This window comes from Tiliqua scincoides, chromosome 2 (genome assembly GCF_035046505.1).
Source record: "Tiliqua scincoides isolate rTilSci1 chromosome 2, rTilSci1.hap2, whole genome shotgun sequence".
In the NCBI taxonomy this organism is placed as follows: domain Eukaryota; kingdom Metazoa; phylum Chordata; class Lepidosauria; order Squamata; family Scincidae; genus Tiliqua; species Tiliqua scincoides.
This window is the reverse complement of record NC_089822.1, coordinates 144,022,843-144,042,496: the sequence shown is the minus strand read 5'-3', so window position 1 is coordinate 144,042,496 and position 19,654 is coordinate 144,022,843. Positions and strand designations below refer to the sequence as shown.

The following is a 19,654-nucleotide window of genomic DNA, read 5'->3' as shown; positions in this document are numbered from 1 at the left end:
GTCCCAAGAAGCTGTCTCTTCCTTCTCTTTGTAGGGATGTATCAAAGCTTCTATCCCACTACTGGAGGTGGTGGGGAAGAGGACTGCCACTATCATTTCCATAGGGAAAGGGGATTTTGGAAAGGCAGAAGCTGCTTTTTTTGGGAGCGTCATGGGCTGCAGAAGAAAAGGAGATGGGCAAGCTCCTTTATGACAATGGAACTAGCCTTGCAGATCTCTGGATCCTGTTCAGCAATAGCATTAGCACACCACCCCCACCAATAAAAAAAATTCACAGTTTGAATGCCACAGACCATTTTCCCATACTTGAAAAACTCCCATCTTTTCTGTGCAGTAATTGATTTTGAAGTTGGGCTTCTGTGCTTACCTTTTCCAAGGCCATCTCTGTTTCTGCAGCATTCGTCTTTTTCAGGTCTAGGATCATCTTTTCTGAGTCAGCTTTAAGTTTGTTCATGGCAGCCTCATGGTCCAGAGCAGCTCTTTGCTTCTCTTCTTCTCTAAGAAGGCCAAGTTCAACTAGCTGCTGTTTTCTTTGAGTATTCACCTGAATAAGCTCTTCTCTCAGCGTATGGATCTGGGATTCCATATCAGACATGATCTTTAAAAACAAAAACAGTGATCATTTTTTAGGGTTAGTTTTTTCTTTAAAAAAAATTAATTACCTGTTACAGAAAGAACTACCATAATAAGTCTGAGAGCCTTTCTTACTGTACCAGTGATGATTCTGTTGAGGTATCCATGCTGCCCAGATAGTTGATGGCAAGACTCATCATAAGCCTATGCATTTTACTTGATGTCACAATTAAATATGTCACAATTATTTCAATGGGAATTAGGATCTTTTCTGACATGCACTGCGGCCACAGCCCACACCAGGTGACGCGCCCAGGGGGGTGACACACACTGGGGCAGTCACGCGCTAAAATTGCAGTTTGTAGGAATCATATCATCATGTTATATACCATTCGATGCAGAAAAAAAAGGAGTGAAATATCTCAATTCTGTCAAAAGTTATGGCCAAAAAACCAGAAAACAAAAATGCAACTCTCTTATATAACTAAATAGTACATTCAAAACAGACCAATGAGACTGATTCTTTGAAGAGCCAATGAGATGTTATTATGACAATGAGATATTATGAGTAGGAGAAGAAATTGGGAATGGTAGCATGATGGGATGTGACAGATGGTTTGGAACAATGAGAGGCTGCAGGGATAAAGGAGCTAATAAGCAGCCCATCCTGGGGCATTCCATGTTCAAATGCTTTTATGTAAATGTCCAAAGTCTCTGAGCAAAGATGGGAGAACTGGAATGTTTGGTGACTAGAGAAAACTTTGATATAGTGGGCATAACGGAAATGTGGTGGAATGCGGAGGATCAGTGGGATACAGCAAAAAGAGAGTGACTAAGATGATTACTGGGCTGGGGCACCTTCCTTATGAGGAAAGGCTAAGGCGTTTGGGCCTCTTCAGCCTAGAAAAGAGGCACCTGAGGAGGGACATGATTGAGACATACAAAATTATGCATGGGATGGACAGAGTGGATAGGGAGATGTTCTTTACACTCTCACATAACACCAGAACCAGGGGACATCCACTAAAATTGAGTGTTGGGAGAGTTAGAACAGACAAAAGAAAATATTTCTTTACTCAGCATGTGGTTGGTCTGTGGAACTCCTTGCCACAGCATGTGGTGATGGCATCTGGCCTGGACACCTTTAAAAGGGGATTGGACAAGTTTCTGGAGGAAAAATCCATTACGGGTTACAAGCCATGATGCGTATGTGCAACCTCCTGATTTTAGAAATGGGTTATGTCAGAATGCCAGATGCAAGGGAGGGCACCAGGAGTCAGGTCGCTTGTTATCTGGTGTGCTCCCTGGGGCATTTGGTGGGCCGCTGTGAGATACAGGAAGCTGGACTAGATGGGCCTATGGCCTGATCCAGTGGGGCTGTTCTTGTAAGTCTGAGGAGAGCAGAGCGACTTGAAGCCACTCTGTGCTGCTTGGGAATGGGGGTTGGGACCGGAATAACTGTCAGGCCCAAGCCCTTCCTCCTGCTCCCTGCTCACCTGCCCTGGGACCGCCCTCCTCCTACCCTCACCCACCCCAGAATGCCTACCTCCCACCATCTCCCCACCCATCCCAGAGCCTTACATTGTCCGAGCTTGGCCAACGCAAGACTCCCTTCCCATGTTAGCGTGGAGGCTGGATGCATTGTCCGCGGGCCAGCGTGCATCCGTGCACCAGCCCAGTCGACGCTTGAGGAGGCACAAAGGGACTTGTACCAGCCCAGGGCACTGTTATGATTGCACCCTTAGTCATACTACTGAAACAAACCAGAGCCGTGTTTCAAAATGGCTTTTGGTCTACAAGATGGAGTGAAACTCAGCCAGTGATTTTACCATGTTCATCACAGATGGGACATGCAGTTGGACTACAAGGTTGGGGGACTCAGGTTTAACAAGGGCTGGGAAGTTACACAGGAGGTCTTTAGCTTCCCCCTGGCTGGAGGACTTTCTGTTAAAAGGGGTGGTGGCATCTAACATAGGGCACGTTTGCCTTAAGAACCATGCATTGCTGTCTCACTGACTGCAGTGACCTGTGAGTTAGGGGAACACCCAGGAATGTATGGAGAATGTGCATCTGGCTCACTGGGGGTTGTTAAGCCAGTTGCACAGGACCTCATGACGGTTGCATTTAAAAACTATTAAACATTCCCATAAATACTAAGTTTAACTTGATTTTACTTGGCACCATCAACGGAAAGTCAACCAATTTGAAAAACGTTGGATTTCATCTGATTATGGGTAAATGGAAAGTTATCAACACATTATTCTATATTGGGGGGAAAAAATAAAGCTTTGGGTCACTGAAGGTCAAACTGGGAGGTTAAGGCAGGTTATCCACGATTTTAAACCATATCAGTTCCAGTCAGGTAGAAAATGGGGCAGAGGATGTCAAACAGCAAAAGAGTCTGTGGGGGACCATAGTTAACCTTCCTGCAGTCAGTACGCAGGGGTGTTTTTCTCCCAGCTACAGTCACTTCTAATATTCGATCCCAGCAGAAGGAAAATTACCTTAGGGAACAGACTGTACACGAAAGACTAATCATAAGCAGGGAGGACGGTTCCACACTCTTCACCCCTTTTGCCCTTTAAATCTGATTCCTAGTTTCCCAACTTCATATGCATTTAAGATCAGATCTTTCCTGATCACATTGCCTTACCACTGTGTCATTTAGTATGATCCTGAAATTTGGCCCATCTAGCTTGTAACATCTCCTTTAACTTAGAGCTACATTTTAAAAGAATGAATAATCATTCTTATTTCTTTGTTTAATTCTCTTGGACTTTAAATTACTAAATGTAGCTCTCCCCCTCCCTCAATAAGGTCCACAAATTCCACTAGGCTCTGCATAGCATATTGTCTAATTATTTCTAACTTTTGTCTACTATGTGTTGAGCTCCTTTAGAAGATAACAGCTTATCTGGGTAGAAGAAGAGAACAAAGTGAATGAAGATAACGTGAAACATACAAGAACTGCTATTCTATTGTTCTTTTACTGATTGAATTATTTCTGGTAGATTTTCCTCAATTTTCCACTAAAATATTTGCATTTTGCAACTGTAAAGCAAAAATGTTCTTCTTTATAATGTTGCCTCATCTTTATGCATACATCACTTTAAACAAGAGTATTTTTTACTGAACAGCTTCTGCGTGAGGATGTTCTTAATGACAAAGCAAACACTGGAATTCACAGGGACTTGCATATAAAATATGTCCTCAACCTAGAACAAAATGTACATTTTGTAAATCTTAGTTTTCTAAGAGAGTTTCATCCACATAAATGCTGTTGCCATCCAACGGATATTAGGTTGCACTTTTGAATTGATTCAAGTCTTAAATATTAACCAAATTTTGAACTGCCTAAAGCAGAAATAGGCTTACTATATATAATCACAATATTACCTATTTGTATTCAGATTCTTAGCTAGTATTTGGAAAGGACCCTCATAACAAGATTACTTTAAAATACATTCTCAGTATCCTTCAATGTCAACTGTCGTTTTATGATCCCTATGCTGCTTTACTCTAAATATTTCCTTCCCAAACATCTTTTGAGCGACATTTATATTCTGGAGCATCTGAATAAATTATGTTTAGCTTTCTTCCACAGCATTTGACAATTACAGCTGTGGTCTTCAAACCTGTCAACCATATAGGAGCCCTAGACATTTCCAGTAGTGCTTGGGCTGAAAAAGTACTTTGAAGTTTTGAAAGGGGAGAGGATGAAATAATTCACAATAGTTCTATCAGCCTGATCCAATGACATTGTTTAGTTGTAACAGCACAAACAGAGGCTTGCACTGTCACATCAAAACCATATCCAATTTCTGGTTCGTTCTAATGTTCCAGTGCCATTAGGATGTCGCTATTTGGGGGCCATAGAATGTTCCCCACTGGTGTGCCATGGGAGGGGGGGTAAGTGGTTTGTGCCCAACTGCATTGGTTCCAAAGTCAGGTCTGTCTAATAGCCTCCTTGCACCAGTTATAAAGTTGTATGCACGGGAGACTTCTGTTCCTTAGTACTATGAGAGCAGTAAGAAGTATATTTATTAATATTTGAGGGGTTGGGTTTGTCCAAAACTGGTTTCAGTTTTCTCTGAAAATTGTTTTTCAAGGCTGGTTTTTCCTGGTCACAAGTATACAATTTATGAACCAACATAAGACATACTACCCATACGTGTTAAATACACCTATACAAGTCATGTTTCATTATCCACTAGGGTTCCTTTCCAGAACCCTCAGTGGATTAAAAAAAATAAATCAGTGGAAAGATAGCTTTTAAGACACACTTCCAGGTTTCTTGCTCCTCCACTGACACCCCAGAATGCATTGGTATAGACACTATACCACATTCAGCCAATACAGTGTCTATAGCGATATATTTTGAGGCAATAATAAAGGAGAAAGAAACTTGGAAGTGTGTCTTTAAACCAACTGTTAACTTCCAAGAACCTTGCAACCAGTGTGCTTTAACAGCATGGAGGTAGGAAATGAAATTTTGGCACTTTTCTCCTTGCTACTAGGCACTTAAAGTGGACCCGGTATCAGTGGTGAGTCAGATCAGTGGATGCCAAATCAGAGGATATCGAGGCACAACCTGAAGATTTTTTCCAGTTTTACTTTCTAAAAATCTTCTGTCATGCACTAAATCTGTATAGTATAGCACTTCCTAGCATATGATTCTGATCTACCATATGCTATATATAATTTTGTTTTGTAAAATTATTATAGGTTAAAGCTAAAACTGAATATTAGTCCAGTAACCAACTATTATTTGAAAGAGGCAATGTAAAATGGGTGAAGGCAAATGGCTATTTTTGCCTCTTTAAAATCCACACTCAAAAGTGAGAAAGGCTTATACTAACTAGAATGTGCCTTTGATCCCACATTCCATCAGCCATCCTTTCTTGGAATCCCAGACATCAACACTGCTTTATAAATGAACCACCAAATCAAACAACATTGCACAATAGACTAAAAACTACTGTAGAAAGTCAATGCTGATGTTTACAGTTTAGAGCAGGGGTGTCCAAACATTTTGGCAGGAGGGCCAGGAAAAAAACAATTAATTTTCATTTCAAATTTGAATAAATTTACATAAATGAATTTATTAGAGATTGAACTTATATGAATGAATAAAGGTTTTGCAGTAGCTCAAGGCCTATAAAAGGCCTCGCACAAAGCAAAGCTGATCTTTCCTTCACTGCCACTGCTGCATCACAGAAATGAAACAGCAAGCAGTGGAAGGAACCCTAGTCCCACAGCTCACACAAGCAGTCAAACACACACTGAGAGCAGCTGTGTCGGGCCGGCATGGGCTCAGGCAAGTCTCCGGTGGGCCAGAGGCTCATTGGAGACTGGGGGCTCCCCATGGGCCAGATTGGAAGCCCCTGAGGGCCGCAAGTGGCCCCAGGGCTGGGGTTTGGGCACCCCTGGTTTAGAGTCATGGCTATGTTCAGAATGAGAAACTACCACCAGTGTAGCTATTCAAGACTGTCCAGTAGCACAGTTATGAATGGTTAATGACTCCTCTTTTTATGGAGTTTTGGTTGATATTCTCTTTTGCCTCCTTGCTTCACCAATAGTGGAAAAGCCTAGTTTAGTTCTCTGGATCTCACCACAGCCATGGTCTGTAGAGCAGGGCTCTCCAGACTCCAGCCCATGGGCTGGATCCGGCACCCTGCCTGATCTCCCCGTGTGGAGCTTACCGTTGCACGGGGGAGTCTCCTTTTGGTGCCGCCAATCTCCCCCAAACTGCGCTCTGGCCAGCCACTTCCTGGTTCTGTCGTTCCAGTAGGCTGAGCGCCAGGATTTCCAGGCAGAAATGGCTGGCTGAAGCAGTTGGGGTAAGATTCACCCCAACTGCTTCACCAACTGAAGCAGTTGGTGGCAAGGTAGGCAGGCTCCCTAGCAGAACCGAATGCTGCGTCCTCACAGGGGAAGCCTTTCCACATGCACAGTGGTTTCCACATTGGAGACAGCTGATATAGAGGGACTCAGAAGTAGGCTACCTCATTTAGAAGTAGGCTATCTCAGAATACCAGATACAAGGAGTGGCAACAGAATGCAGGTTTCTTGTTGTCTTGTGTGCTCTTTGGGGCACCGTTTGATACAGGAAGCTGGACTAGATGGACCTTTCCTGCTGGAATTACTCTGATTGATCGTGGCCTAGTTTATTTTGTTTTAAATAAACTTAAAATGTTAGGCAGAGGATCACTTATGTCAAGAATTCTATAAACTTTCAAGAAAATGTTGACTTTTTTAATTTTTATTTTTAAAAGAGGACGAAACCTAGCACAAAGGAAAGCAAAAATTATGGATTTCATTTAAGCATTCTTCTTGTCATTTTGTAAACTTCTGTCTAGCACCCAAAGTGGGAATCAGCTGAATCATAACACTGATTGTAACTGACAAAATTTGAAAGACAGGAGATGACACATACTTATGCATATTTTGCTTTTAAAACATAGCTTACAAATCCAACTGATTTAAGGTTAAATACTTAGTCATTTATATTCTCCTAATGTTTCTAGCTTTTTTTCACCTTTGCAAACATCTCTGACAGATCCTGTTTTTTAAAGAAGTGTCTACTAAGAGTAAGGTGTTATGTTGCCAACTTGCATATGTCCTCCATTAATTTTAACAGCATTAAGCTGCTTACAAATGTCAAATCTCTTCTGTAAGATACATTACGAGTGACGGCTTTGAAATTTTGCATGCCCTGAAACACGTTTAGCTATCTGTTTTGAATCTGTAGGAGGCACATCCTCAACTTGTAAAACAGCTGTTTTCATTTCATGTTGCATGCTTAATAATCACTGCATTGCTTTTGACACATGGATGTGGACCTGTGAGAAGTTCTTTTGTTCTCACATTTAGTATTATTTCTTTTCTTTTTTTTAAATAGCTTTGTATTCACAATTTCAAGGAATGGCAAACATTTTCTTTTATGCCAAATCTACCGTTCGTATTTGCCTGTTTGCTATATTTTATTTTCCATGACTTTACAAACTTGATGCATGACTGAACTATTCCATAACTTTTGATACTTTATTCTTTAAAAGATAAGAACATAGGAACCACCCTGCTGGATCAGACCAAAGGCCCATCGAGTCCAGCTTCCTGAATCTCACAGTAGTCCACCAGATGCCTCAAGGAGCACACAAGACAACAAGGTACCTGTTATCTTACACTCCCTTGCATCTGGCATTCAGGCCTACTTCTAGAATCAGGAGGTTGCATATACGCACCATGGCTTGTAACCTGTGATTGACTTTTCCTGCATAAATCTGTCCAATCCCTTTTAAAGGCATCTAGGCCAAGTGCCTGTGGCAAAGAGTTCCAGATTTATATCAGAGCACAGCTCTGGTCGTGTTCAGTTGAGTGGGCCAGAGGCTTTCAGGGGACAAGGGCCTGGCTGTGGGCCAGATAGAGGCTTGCTGCGGGCTGCGTTTGGCCCCCGGGTTGGGGTTTGGAGACCGCAGTCCTAACTTAAGAAAAAGGCTCACAAGGTGCCCAACAGCCAACTTTAAAACATCAGTTAAAATGTTTCAAACTGAAACCTTTGTCAAACAGGAAGGTTTGAGCAGTACAGCTAAAAGAAGGGAGTTTGGCAAGTCTCCCAACAGAAATAGTTCCATAGTCATGGTGCCACCACAGAATAACCCCTAACTCTGGTTTCTACCAATCCAATTTTTTTCAGTGACATTGAGAGTAAAGCCCAAATGGATTAATATGAAGCAAAACCCATTCTCTATCCAACACATTTTGCTTTTCTCACAAAAACACCATTATCTAGTACAGGGATGTCACACTCACCTCTTTGCAGGGGCCATACTGGATTTATGACACCTGCTAAGAGCTGGTGATACGAGATCTGGAGTTCCAGGCCACATCTCCAAATGTGACCAGATCTGTGGCAGATTGACTTTCAAAGGCCTTGGAAGGCCTTAAAACATCACTTACAAATTTTTTCTAAAAGATCATTCAGTATAGGGGGAGCCCCATATCCACATTTACTTATTTGATCGGGTCCATGCCCTCCACCACGTGCAACCTACACACATGCCCATTCTGGAGATGAGGGGAGCTCTGCTACCTTTGTCTCCAGAGGATCGTCTGAGCCCAGCAGAAGTGGTGGACATCCATCCACAGCCTCTGCCAGGCTCACACCGAGCCTGAGAGCAAAAAAGACTGGAAGTTACATTTTTAATGCCTCATAAGGCACTGGGAAGCCCAAGGAATCCCTGTTTCTTGCTGTCTTTTAAAAAATATGTATAAAATATGTATTGCCTTTATGAAGAGGCAGATAGCAAACACCTCAAAGATAGAAAGGAAGAAGAAAAAAGCAGGAATGCCCCCCTCTAACTAGGAAGCAAAGTAGAAAAATGAGGTGGGGGCTTGTAATATGGAAAGTTTCCTGAGTGATCCATCTCTTATAACATATACAAAATACTATTTTAAAGTCAAAACTTTCATAAATCTCTGCAGCAGCCAGGAAGTTGAAATGCTCTGTGCACATGCGTGCACCCCCCCCCCCCCATGCACAAGTTTGTGCTTGGCCTCTTAGGAAATATTTCTCTCTCATCTGGTAAACATAAGAGGAGGTTGCATGTAACTGGACCAGTCTTGTGGAAATCCTCAGTGCCTACTGATATGTAAGGGGAATAAGAGGGGCATATTACAAGGTCATTATTTAGGACAAAACTCCCTAAGATAAAGATCTGGTATCTTCCTTGCCCAAAGGCTCAATCCTACACATACTTACCTGGGAGTCAGTCACACTGAAATAAATGGAAGCTATTTCTGAGTAGACATGCACAGGATTGTCCCTCCTCTCTGAGTCCGCCCAGCCTCCAGTGCTTTGCTACCAAAAACGGGAGCAGATCAGTTCCAGCCTTCCACTGCACTTCTAAACTATTGCTGCTTCTGGTTTCTCTTTGCAATGCTTGGTTGCGACAGCAAAACAAGGAGACAAGTAGTGAGGCACACCTCCCTATGGTGCCCCTTCAAGTGCAGCGCCCAGGGCGGCCACCCCAGTTGCCCTCCCCAAGGAACAGGTCTGCTAACAAACCATTTCCTTCATTTCCATCTGGCTTCTTACACTTGTCTCTAGCAGCAAGTCACATTTCTAGCAGTTTGCAATCTTTTCATTTTCCTTCCAGAATAAGCAGTAGGTACCAGGCACATCTGAAGCTTTCAGTCTTAGACAGCTACAAGCAAAGTGATGAGTCATTGGAGGGACACAGATGAATAACAGACTAAATGATGGTAATCACTCATTGGCTTGCCAGTTGCTGACTAGTCAGCTGGAGCTTGGGCTTTTTCCTAGCTGAATTTGAGTCAAAAATCTATCCAGATGTCCTGTAGGCTACAAGGGCACTATAAATATGACTGCAGTCTCAGTTAAAAGAGGTTCAACATTATTGGACAAGAACAAAACAAAAACTAAACATTTACAACCTTAATTTCTACTAATTACAACTGGACTTTGATTTGAGAATGACAACACTATAACAGAAGCTACCAACTGGAAAAAGAGAGATTTCCATTTCTTTCTCATGGATTACATAAATTGATGCCAATGCTGACAGGTACCCTACAATCCCAACAAGAATAGTTTTGCAATTACAGTAATTGTAAGAACATAAGAAGAGCCCCGCTGGATCAGGCCAAAGGCCCATCTAGTCCAGCTTCCTGTATCTCACAGTGGCCCACCAAAAGCCCCAGGGAGCACACAAGACAACAGGCACAACCTGTGTCCCGGTGCCCTTCCCTGCATCTGGCAATCGGAGGCTGCTTGCCTCTAAAACCAAGAGCTTGCACATACCTACTATGACTTGTAACCCATAATGAACTTCTCCTCCAGAAATTTGTCCAATCACCTCTCAAAGGAATCCAGGCAAGATGCCATAACTACTTCTTGTGGCAAAGAGTTCCACAAACTAATTACATGCTGGGTAAAGAAATATTTTCTTCTGCCTGTCCTAACTCTCCCAATACTCAGCTTTCATGGATGTCCCCTGGTTCTGGTGTTATGCAAGAGGGAAAAGAGAGTCCCTCTATCCACTCTGTCCATCCCCTGCATGATTTTGTATGTCTCAATCATGTCCCCCCTCAGGCGCCTCTTTTCTAGACTGAAGAGGCCCAAACGCTGTAAGCTTTCCTCATAAGGAAGGTGCCCCAGCCCAGCAATCATTTTTGTTGCTCTCTTTTGCACCTTTTCCATCTCCACTATATCCTTTTTGAAATGTGGCAACCAGAACTGGACACAATACACCAGGTGTGGCCGAATCATCGATTTGTACAATGGTGTTACAATATTAGCTGTCTTATTCTCAATGCCTTTCCTAATGATCACAAGCATGGAATTAGCCTTCTTTACTGCCGCCGCACATTGGATCGACACTTTCATCGACCTGTCCACAAGGACCCCAAGATCTCTCTCCTGATCTGTAACAGACAGCTCAGAATGCATTAGCCTATATGTGAAGTTTTGATTTTTTGCCCCAATGTGCATGACTTTACACTTACTTACATTGAAACGCATCTGCCATTTTGCTGCCCATTCTGCCAGTTTGGAGAGATCCTTCCAGAGCTCTTCACAATCTCTTCTGGTCTTCACCACTTGGAAAAGTTTAGTGTAATCTGCCAATTTGGCCACCTTGCTGCTTAGCCCTGCCTCCAGGTCGTTTATGAAGAAGTTGAAAAGCACAGGTCCCAGGACAGATCCTTGGGGTACACCGCTTTTCACCTCTCTCCATTGTGAAAACTGGCCATTGACACCCACTCCCTGCTTCCTGGACCTCAACCATTTCCTTTTCCAGGAGAGGACCTGCCCTCTAATTCCCTGACTGTGGAGCTTCCTCAGCAGCCTTTGATGAGGGACCATGTCAAACGCCTTCTGAAAGTCCAGATATATAATGTACACAGGTTCTCCTGCATCTCCTGTATACCTAGCAAATCCAATCTAAGTCTACCCAAAGCAGAACAAAGTGCCCACTACATGTTTTTGTATTTTAAATTATTGCTGTTAGTCTCCTTGGGCATCCCATTTTATGGAAGAAAAGGCAGGATACAAATATTTTAAATAAATAAATGAATGAATGAATTTAGTGTTTTTCATAGGACTAAAAAAACAGATAAGCAGCATGAGACTTTAGAGGTCATATTCTTTCCTGTGCCTCTGAAGAAGCTAGTGATTTAGAAATGTGTTCATTATGAAATTCACTGGGTCTACATATATATTTTTGCAATGAATCATCTATCATTCACATTCATTGGCATTAATCACCCCCATTTCTCCCCACTGTCACTGGGTTTCAGCCCATTTTTTGTTTGTTTTTTTGCATCTCATAGCAGCAGACCAATCACCTTCTTCGTCTTTGAAACTTGGTTCATCAATATTTCCTGTAGTTCAATTCTGATGTACACTGCAGTATTTTCTAATTCTTGCCCATCACTGAGTTCTCCAGGCATGTGCCCAAGAGGACACAGTACACTTCCTAAATATCAAAGGCTACTTTATTGGTAGCCTGGAATACAAAGGCAGCAATGCTCAAAGAAAAGCACAACACTCACAAAAGGGTGTTTTTCTGCTATAATAGAACACATTTTCAAATGATTTTGGATACAAACAACATAAAAGCTGATACAGACATCTTTGTATTTTGTAGGGGTTGCTAGAAAGTTCAAACAAAGGATTTGGTTAAATAAAAAAACACTATATAATTTTTTAAACAATTTGAAAAAGGAGCCCAATGTACTGAGACAGACACTAAAGGAACTGATTCTGAAACTATGTAAAGCTGATACAACTGAATCTGTAAACACCAAAGAATGGTTTTGCCACTGCCAAGGAGGACTAACATATGCACATTTAGATGTGGAAACCCCTCCATTCAAACCTTGTGGTTGACAGTCACCCTCTTCAATGTGAAATTCTACTCCACCTGAAAAAATCTCTTGCTTCAAAACTCTCACTTTATCTTCAATAAACTAGATCCTTGAGGAGAAAAATCCTTTAAGTATCAAATTTTTACCACAGTAGAATACATCATCATTATTTGGTTTCTACCACCTCTCCATTCCATAGAATGATCCATGCAATGCTTTCAGAGAACAGAAAGGCTATGTAATGCCAAAACAATATGCTAATATATGGTAACAGTGAGTCCAAACCTACAACCCTAAACAGGTTAACAAGAAAACTTCAGCTGTTAGCATAGAGGAATTCTAGTTTGGGGTTGTGTCAATGGCACACCAAAGATGAATTCTCACAGAGAAGGCCAGATCCCATCCAAATAAAAATGTATGCAGATCAGCATACTCAAGTAACACAGACAAATCCTGTTCATTCCTTGGATCAGTATTACTATACATTTGTGCTGAAATATCTCCTTTATGTTGTCTCCTAAAGAATTATGTGATTTGTGGGTTGTATGCAGAGCGCAAAACATTTCTAGGAGATAAAACATTCTGTTAGAGGTGGTCCTGGGCTTTTCCCGGCCTGGGGCCATCTCTGTTTTTGCCACCCTCTGCCCCTGACCCAGAAGCAATTGTGGTGAAGTCATCACCACAATTACTTCAGCACAGCTGCCTCCTCCATTCCCTCTTTGAAACAAAGGGGGAAGGAAGGAGGCAGCCAGGGCTCTGCTAGAGCCTTCTGCACCGCTTCTAAGATGTGCAAAAGGTTCCATTGGAGCATTTTGGCACCCCTGGAAGCAGTGCCCAGGAGGCATGCACTGCCTGCCTCCTGGAAGCGGCACTTGCCTCTGCCCTGGGCGCCTCTACCAATGGCGTCAAAAGGCTCTGATGGATCCTTTCGCGCCACTTAGAAGCGGTGCAGAAAGCTCCATCAGAGCCAGAAGTGGTGCATGTCTCCTCCGAAATCTGAGGAGGGGCGAACCGCTTCCCACCGCTCTCTCCTCCCCTTTCTTTAAAAGAGAGGAGAAGGAGCAGCCACGAGATGCAGCCAGCAACCGTGCTGAGAGTGGTTGCAGGAGCACAGCCACTGTCGATGTGGTTCCCCGCTGATCGGAGGGCTGTCCTCCTCCTCCCCTTTAAAGAAAGGTGAAAGGAGGGACAGCCCACAGAGCAGCACGGAACTGTGCCAACAGTGGCTGCGGCACAGTTCTCGGCATGCCTGGGGGAGGGTGGCAAGAGGGTTGCAGCACCGCCCCCTTAAGCACAGAGCCTTGCACCCTCCTAGGTACGCTACTAGTTCTGTTTCCACTATCCTGGCCCTACACCTTTTTATGCCTAAAAGGGAAATAATTGTCATTGCAGATGGTTGTGAGCATGCGCTTGCTGCTGCCGCCTGCTCAGCTTAATAATGAATCCTAGGTCACGATTGCATTTGCCTTTCAAGCCATGACTCATTCAGTACTCTTATTGGAAGGGAAGGGAATCTTTGGCATATAAGGCACTTTATAACCCCTTCCTGGGTAGAACTTTTTTTTTTTAAATTGAGATTGAACATCTCTGCCACTTCTGTTCACTACTCAGCTGAGCCCTCAGAGAATATTATCTTACACTGATGCATGCTACCATACCTGCCTCAATTGCATCTGGCCAGTGGTCCATGCCATGGTGATATCAAGATTAGACTATTGTAACACACTCTATATGTAGTGGCCCTTGATGACGGTTCAGAAGTTGCAACCAGTTCAGTATGCAACATATACTGCTTTGGCAGCTGCACTGGCTGCTGGCCCAGTTCTGGGTCCAATTCAAGGTGCTGTGTTTTTGACCTTTAAAGGCCTTTATGGCACCATATTTGAGAGATTGTCACAGGGTATCCCTGTGCAGCAATCGAGTTGGAGGAGAGGCAGCTCCATGGTGGAACCATAAAGAGGGAGGACTTTTTCCAAACCCTGGATCTGGTCTGTGGGGCAGGAGAGCCCTGTGCTAGATGATAGTTAAGTAAAGTTTTGCTATGATAAACATAGGGAGAGCAGGGTTGAGGCAAACGGAGGATGCAGAGGGGGGAGGGGGAAGAGAGGGGGTTGTGGGTATGTGGGTATCCCCCACAATCTCCCTTTCTGCCCCTCCACTCCTGCGTCATCCCCTGGCGGCTGGGGATAAGAACAGGCCCTCAGTTTGGCTGTACTTGTTGTAAGAGGTGACTAAACAGCCAGCGGGTAGATGGGGCTCGTCAGCCTGGGAAGGCAGCTCATCTAAGAGAAGGAAACTCTGACCTCAGACCTCCACTGCCTTGTGGCCATATCCAGTTGTGGAAAAGGCTTCTGGAGTCAACCTCGAGGCAAAATCAGGAGCCAGAGTCCCTGAGGCAGTTCGTGGCTGTACACAGTCACGCTCTGGCAACTCCTGCGACGCCGCTGGAACCAACCGTATTGGCTTCTGCCTTTCCATTGGATCATTCCAGCGACATGGAGAGGGGGGATTTGCTGCATGGGTAACAGCCTATCCTCCATACCTTCTTTACCCAGGCTTCGTGCACTGGAGAGGACACTCCAACTTCGCCATACGGCGTTGGCACAACACGGGAAGCAGCAGTTTACCAGTTATAAGTCTTCGCTCGATTGGCGTAGAGTGTGACGCCAGGGGCTGCTTCCAACGGTGGGAGAGATCATTGCATCTCATTGGACAGCTACCACCCGCCTTAAGCTGGGCAGTCCCCAGCCAGTAAGGTGTTGCCTTGCCATGGTCCGTTAACCTCACGGGGTGCGTGGGGTTTAGGGTGAAAACCGACAAGCGGATAGACAACTCTGCACCATGCAACAGAAAACAGAAAACTCCTGCCCTAAAGCTGGGCACCTGGAATGTAAGGACAATGACACCTGGCTTCTCTGATGACCTGCAAGAAATAGACTACGCACGCAAAACAGCTGTCATCCACATGGAGCTGGGCAGACTGCAGATGGACATCGTCGCCCTTCAAGAGACGAGGCTGCTAGATTCCGGATCTGTCAAGGAGAGAAATTTCTCATTTTTCTGGCAGGGAAAACCACCAAACGAAACCAGGGAACATGGTGTTGGCTTTGTGGTCAGAAATACCCTGCAGGAATCCATCACCCCACCTACTGTGGGAAGTGAAAGAATTTTGTCCCTGCAGCTCCAGTCATCAGCAGGACCTGTCACTCTCATCAGTGCTTATGCACCGACTCTGTCGTCTCCAGCAGAAGCCAAAGACAAATTCTATGATGACCTGGCCACCACTATCAAGAAGATCCCTGTAAAAGAGCCATTGTTCATCCTTGGCGATTTCAATGCTAGAGTTGGTGCTGATAATAGTTTGTGACCCACTTGCTTAGGTCAGTTCAGCACTGGGAGGATGAACGAAAATGGCCAACGCCTGCTAGAGTTTTGCTGTCATAACGGTCTCTGTGTCAGCAACACGTTCTTCAACACCAAGCCCCAACATAGAGTCTCTTGGAGACACCCAAGGTCAAAGCACTGGCACCAGCTTGACCTGATTCTCACCAGACGCTCCAGCCTTCCCAGCATCAAGATCACACGCAGCGACTGTACCACACGAAAAAGGAAGGAAGACCTCGCATTGATACCAGCAAGATCCGGGATCAGAGAAAAGTGGAGGAATTTGCACGAGCACTTGAGGAATCTCTTCCAGGACCGGCTGACGCAAACGCATCCAACAGATAGGAACATTTCAAGAATACCGTTTACAACAACGCCTTGTCCATATTTGGCAAGAAGACCAACAAGACAGCAGACTGGTTTGAAGTCACTCTGAGGAGTTGACACCAGTCATTGAAGAAAAGAGGAGAGCTCAAGCAGCATACAAGGCCTGTCCCAGTGAGCGCAACCTGCAGGTCCTCTGAGATGCTCGCAGCAAAGTCCAGCAGACTGCCAGGAGATGTGCTAACAACTACTGGCTCCAGCTCTGCTCCCAGATACAGATAGCAGCTGAAACGGGCAACATCAAGGGGATGTATGATGGTATCAAGCAGGCCCAAAGTCCAAAGCAGAAGAAAACTGCCTCTCTGAAGTCTGCCACAGGCGAGGTCATCCAGGATCAGGCACAGCAAATGGAACGCTGGGTGCAGCACTACTCTGAGCTATATTCCAGAGAAAATGTAGTCACCGAAGAAGCGCTGAACAACATTGAGTGCCTGCCTGTGCTGGAGGAGCTTGACAGTGAACCAACCCTGGAAGAACTTCACGTGGCCCTGGACTCCCTTGCCTTTGGCAAGGGACCTGGAAAAGACAGCATCCCTGCTGAAGTCCTAAAGTGCTGCAAAGAGATCATCGTCACTGAGCTGCATGAAATTCTCTGTCTCTGCTGGAGAGAAGGTGGAGTACCTCAAGACATGAGGGATGCAAACATCACGCTGTACAAGAACAAAGGCGACAGGGGTGACTGCAACAACTACCGTGGCATCTCCCTCCTTAGCGTTGTAGGAAAGTTGTTTGCCCAAGTTGCACTAAAGAGGCTCCAGGTACTTGCAGAGAGCGTTTATTCAGAATCGCAGTGCAGGTTCCGAGCCAACAGGTCCACCACTGATATGGTATTCTCCCTTAGACAACTGCAGGAGAAATGCAAGGAACAACAACAGCCACTCTTTATAGCCTTCATAGATCTCACGAAGGCTATCGATCTGGTCAGCAGGGACGGCCTCTTCAAGATTCTCCCCAAGATCGGATGTCTACCCAGGCTCCTCAGCATCATCAGATCTTTCCACAAGGATATGAAGGGCACTGTTGTCTTCGATGGCTCCACATCAAACCCCTTTGACATCCGAAGCGGAGTGAAGCAGGGCTGTGTTCTTGTGCCAAACTTGTTTGGGATTTTCTTCGCTGCCCTGCTGAAGCATGCCTTTGGAACTGCAACAGAAGGCATCTATCTCTGGACCAGATCAGACGGAAAGCTCTTCAACCTCTCCAGACTGAGAGCAAAGTCCAAAGTCCAGCTGAAATGTCTGCGTGACTTCCTCTTTGCTGACGATGCAGTTGTCACTACCCACTCTGCCAAAGATCTCCAGCAGCTCATGGATCGTTTTAGCAAAGCCTGCCAAGATTTTGGACTGACGATCAACCTGAAGAAAACACAGGTCATGGTTCAGGATGTGGACTCACCTCCCTGCATTACAATCTGGAGGTTGTCCATGATTTTGTGTACCTTGGCTCAACGATCTCCGACACTCTTTCTCTCGATAGCGAGCTAAACAAATGCATCGGTAAAGCAGCTACCACGTTTTCCAGACTCACAAGGAGTCTGGTCCAACAAGAAGTTGACAGAACATACCAAGATCCAGGTCTACAGAGCTTGCATCCTGAGTACACTTCTGTACTGCAGCGAGTCATGGACTCTCTGCTCACAACAGGAGAGGAAACTGAACACTTTCCACACGCGCTGCCTCTGACGCATTTGATGACCGGATCCCAAAGGATCTCCTCTATGGAGAACTCGTGCAAGGAAAGCGCCCTACAGGTAGACCACAGCTGTGATACAAGGACATCTGCAAGAGGGATCTGAAGGCCTTAGGAGTGGACTTCAACAGGTGGGAAACCCTGGCCTCTGAGCGGCCTGCTTGGAGGCAGGCTGTGCAGCATGGCCTTTCCCAGTTTTAAGAGACACTTGGCCAACAGACTGAGGCAAAGAGGCAAAGAAGGAAGGCCCATAGCCAGGGAGACAGACCAGGGACAGACTGCACTTGCTCCCAGTGTGGAAGGGATTGTCACTCCCGAATTGGCCTTTTCAGCCACACTAGACACTGTTCCAGAACCACCATTCAGAGCGCAATACCATAGTCTTTCAAGACTGAAGGTTGCCAACAACATTTGAAAGATTGTCTCCTTCCATATAATCTGGTCCATCTTCTTCAGCCATCTGAGAGGACTCTTTTGGCAGTGCTGCCACTGAGATAAGTTTGGGGTGGTGGTGGTCAGAATTAGGGCCTTCTTGGTAATGGCACCTACTCTGTGGAATTCCACAGGATTGAGAACAGTCCTTCTTCAGAAGCTTTCTGGTAGGGCCTAAAGATGTTTCTCTTTAAAAAAAAAAAAGCTTCGGAACACAGCATTTTTAGGGGTATGTCTGTTGGCTATACATTGGTGCTTGATTGGTTTTTAATTAACAGTGTGTATTTTAAGACCAACTGGTTTTTTATTTTGCTGCTTGCCACTAGTTGGGTTTTAACATTGTGTTCTGTATGCATTTTATATTCTATATTTTATATTTTTAATGTGTTTTATAGTTTACACATGTATTTTTAATGTTTTTTTTGTAAGCTGCCTTGGGTGCCCTTCAGGGAGAAAGGCAGGATATATATCAAATACATACATACATACCTATTAATTCCTCAATTAGTTCTAAAATGTCATGCTTAGATCTGACATTTAAGAAGCATGAGTCACTGGAGATGGATAGCAATCACCTGAGAGTTGTTAACTGAAATGTGAACACAGTTGATCTTGTAATGACCAAAGATTACAGCAAGATTTCAAGACCTGAGATTCTTATCAAGAACATCAGTTGTGACATACCCACCTGCAAGCCTTCAGGTATGGTGACTATCTCACTTATTCTGCGCACAGCCCGCATCCATGAATGCAGCACAAACTGATTTTGTAAATATTAGTACACAGACCAAACATATTTATTCATCTGCAGAGATCCAAAACACAACTGAATATATTTTTCAGATATGAAATACTGTATTAAAATAAGGAAAAATGCTATCACGAGGAAACAAAACTTTTTTCAGTGGAAAGACTTCTGATCTCCTCATAATCATACAATAATTGCAGTTTATATTAAGGCAGCTCTTCTGAGCAAAAACTAATAATTCCTTTGGCTGAAAAGTATTCAGTCCCAGAAATCAGCAAAACAAATGATGCCCCCAAATAAATGACGTATTACTTTTTAATGCTATGTATTATTTTTCTGCAAAAGGATGCCAAGGGAATAATGCCTAACCAAATAGAGAGAATTTTAAAACCCGTTCTAGGACAGTTTTGGAAGAGATGCTACATTCACTGAAAGCACTTGCACAAGCATCAGGTAATGCTGGTACTAATTAATTGGCAGCTTTTTCTCCCTGTCGTCTTCTCTGAATCTCAAATGATGAAACTGCTTGTTCCTTTTATTGAACCGGCTTGGCCT

At 44.2% G+C, this 19,654-nt stretch overlaps 1 protein-coding gene across 5 annotated transcripts in view; it reads right to left on the bottom strand.

Annotated features, from left to right (window-relative positions):
• The window catches only part of CEP112 (centrosomal protein 112), a 362,246-nt gene that overhangs the window by 113,030 nt on the left and 229,562 nt on the right, over positions 1–19,654 (bottom strand). For all 5 annotated transcript variants that reach the window (XM_066615054.1, XM_066615053.1, XM_066615055.1 and 2 more), the window contains exon 21: positions 368–598. In XM_066615054.1, the coding sequence (XP_066471151.1) occupies positions 368–598 (231 nt within the window). The remainder of the gene's footprint in view (positions 1–367; positions 599–19,654) is intronic.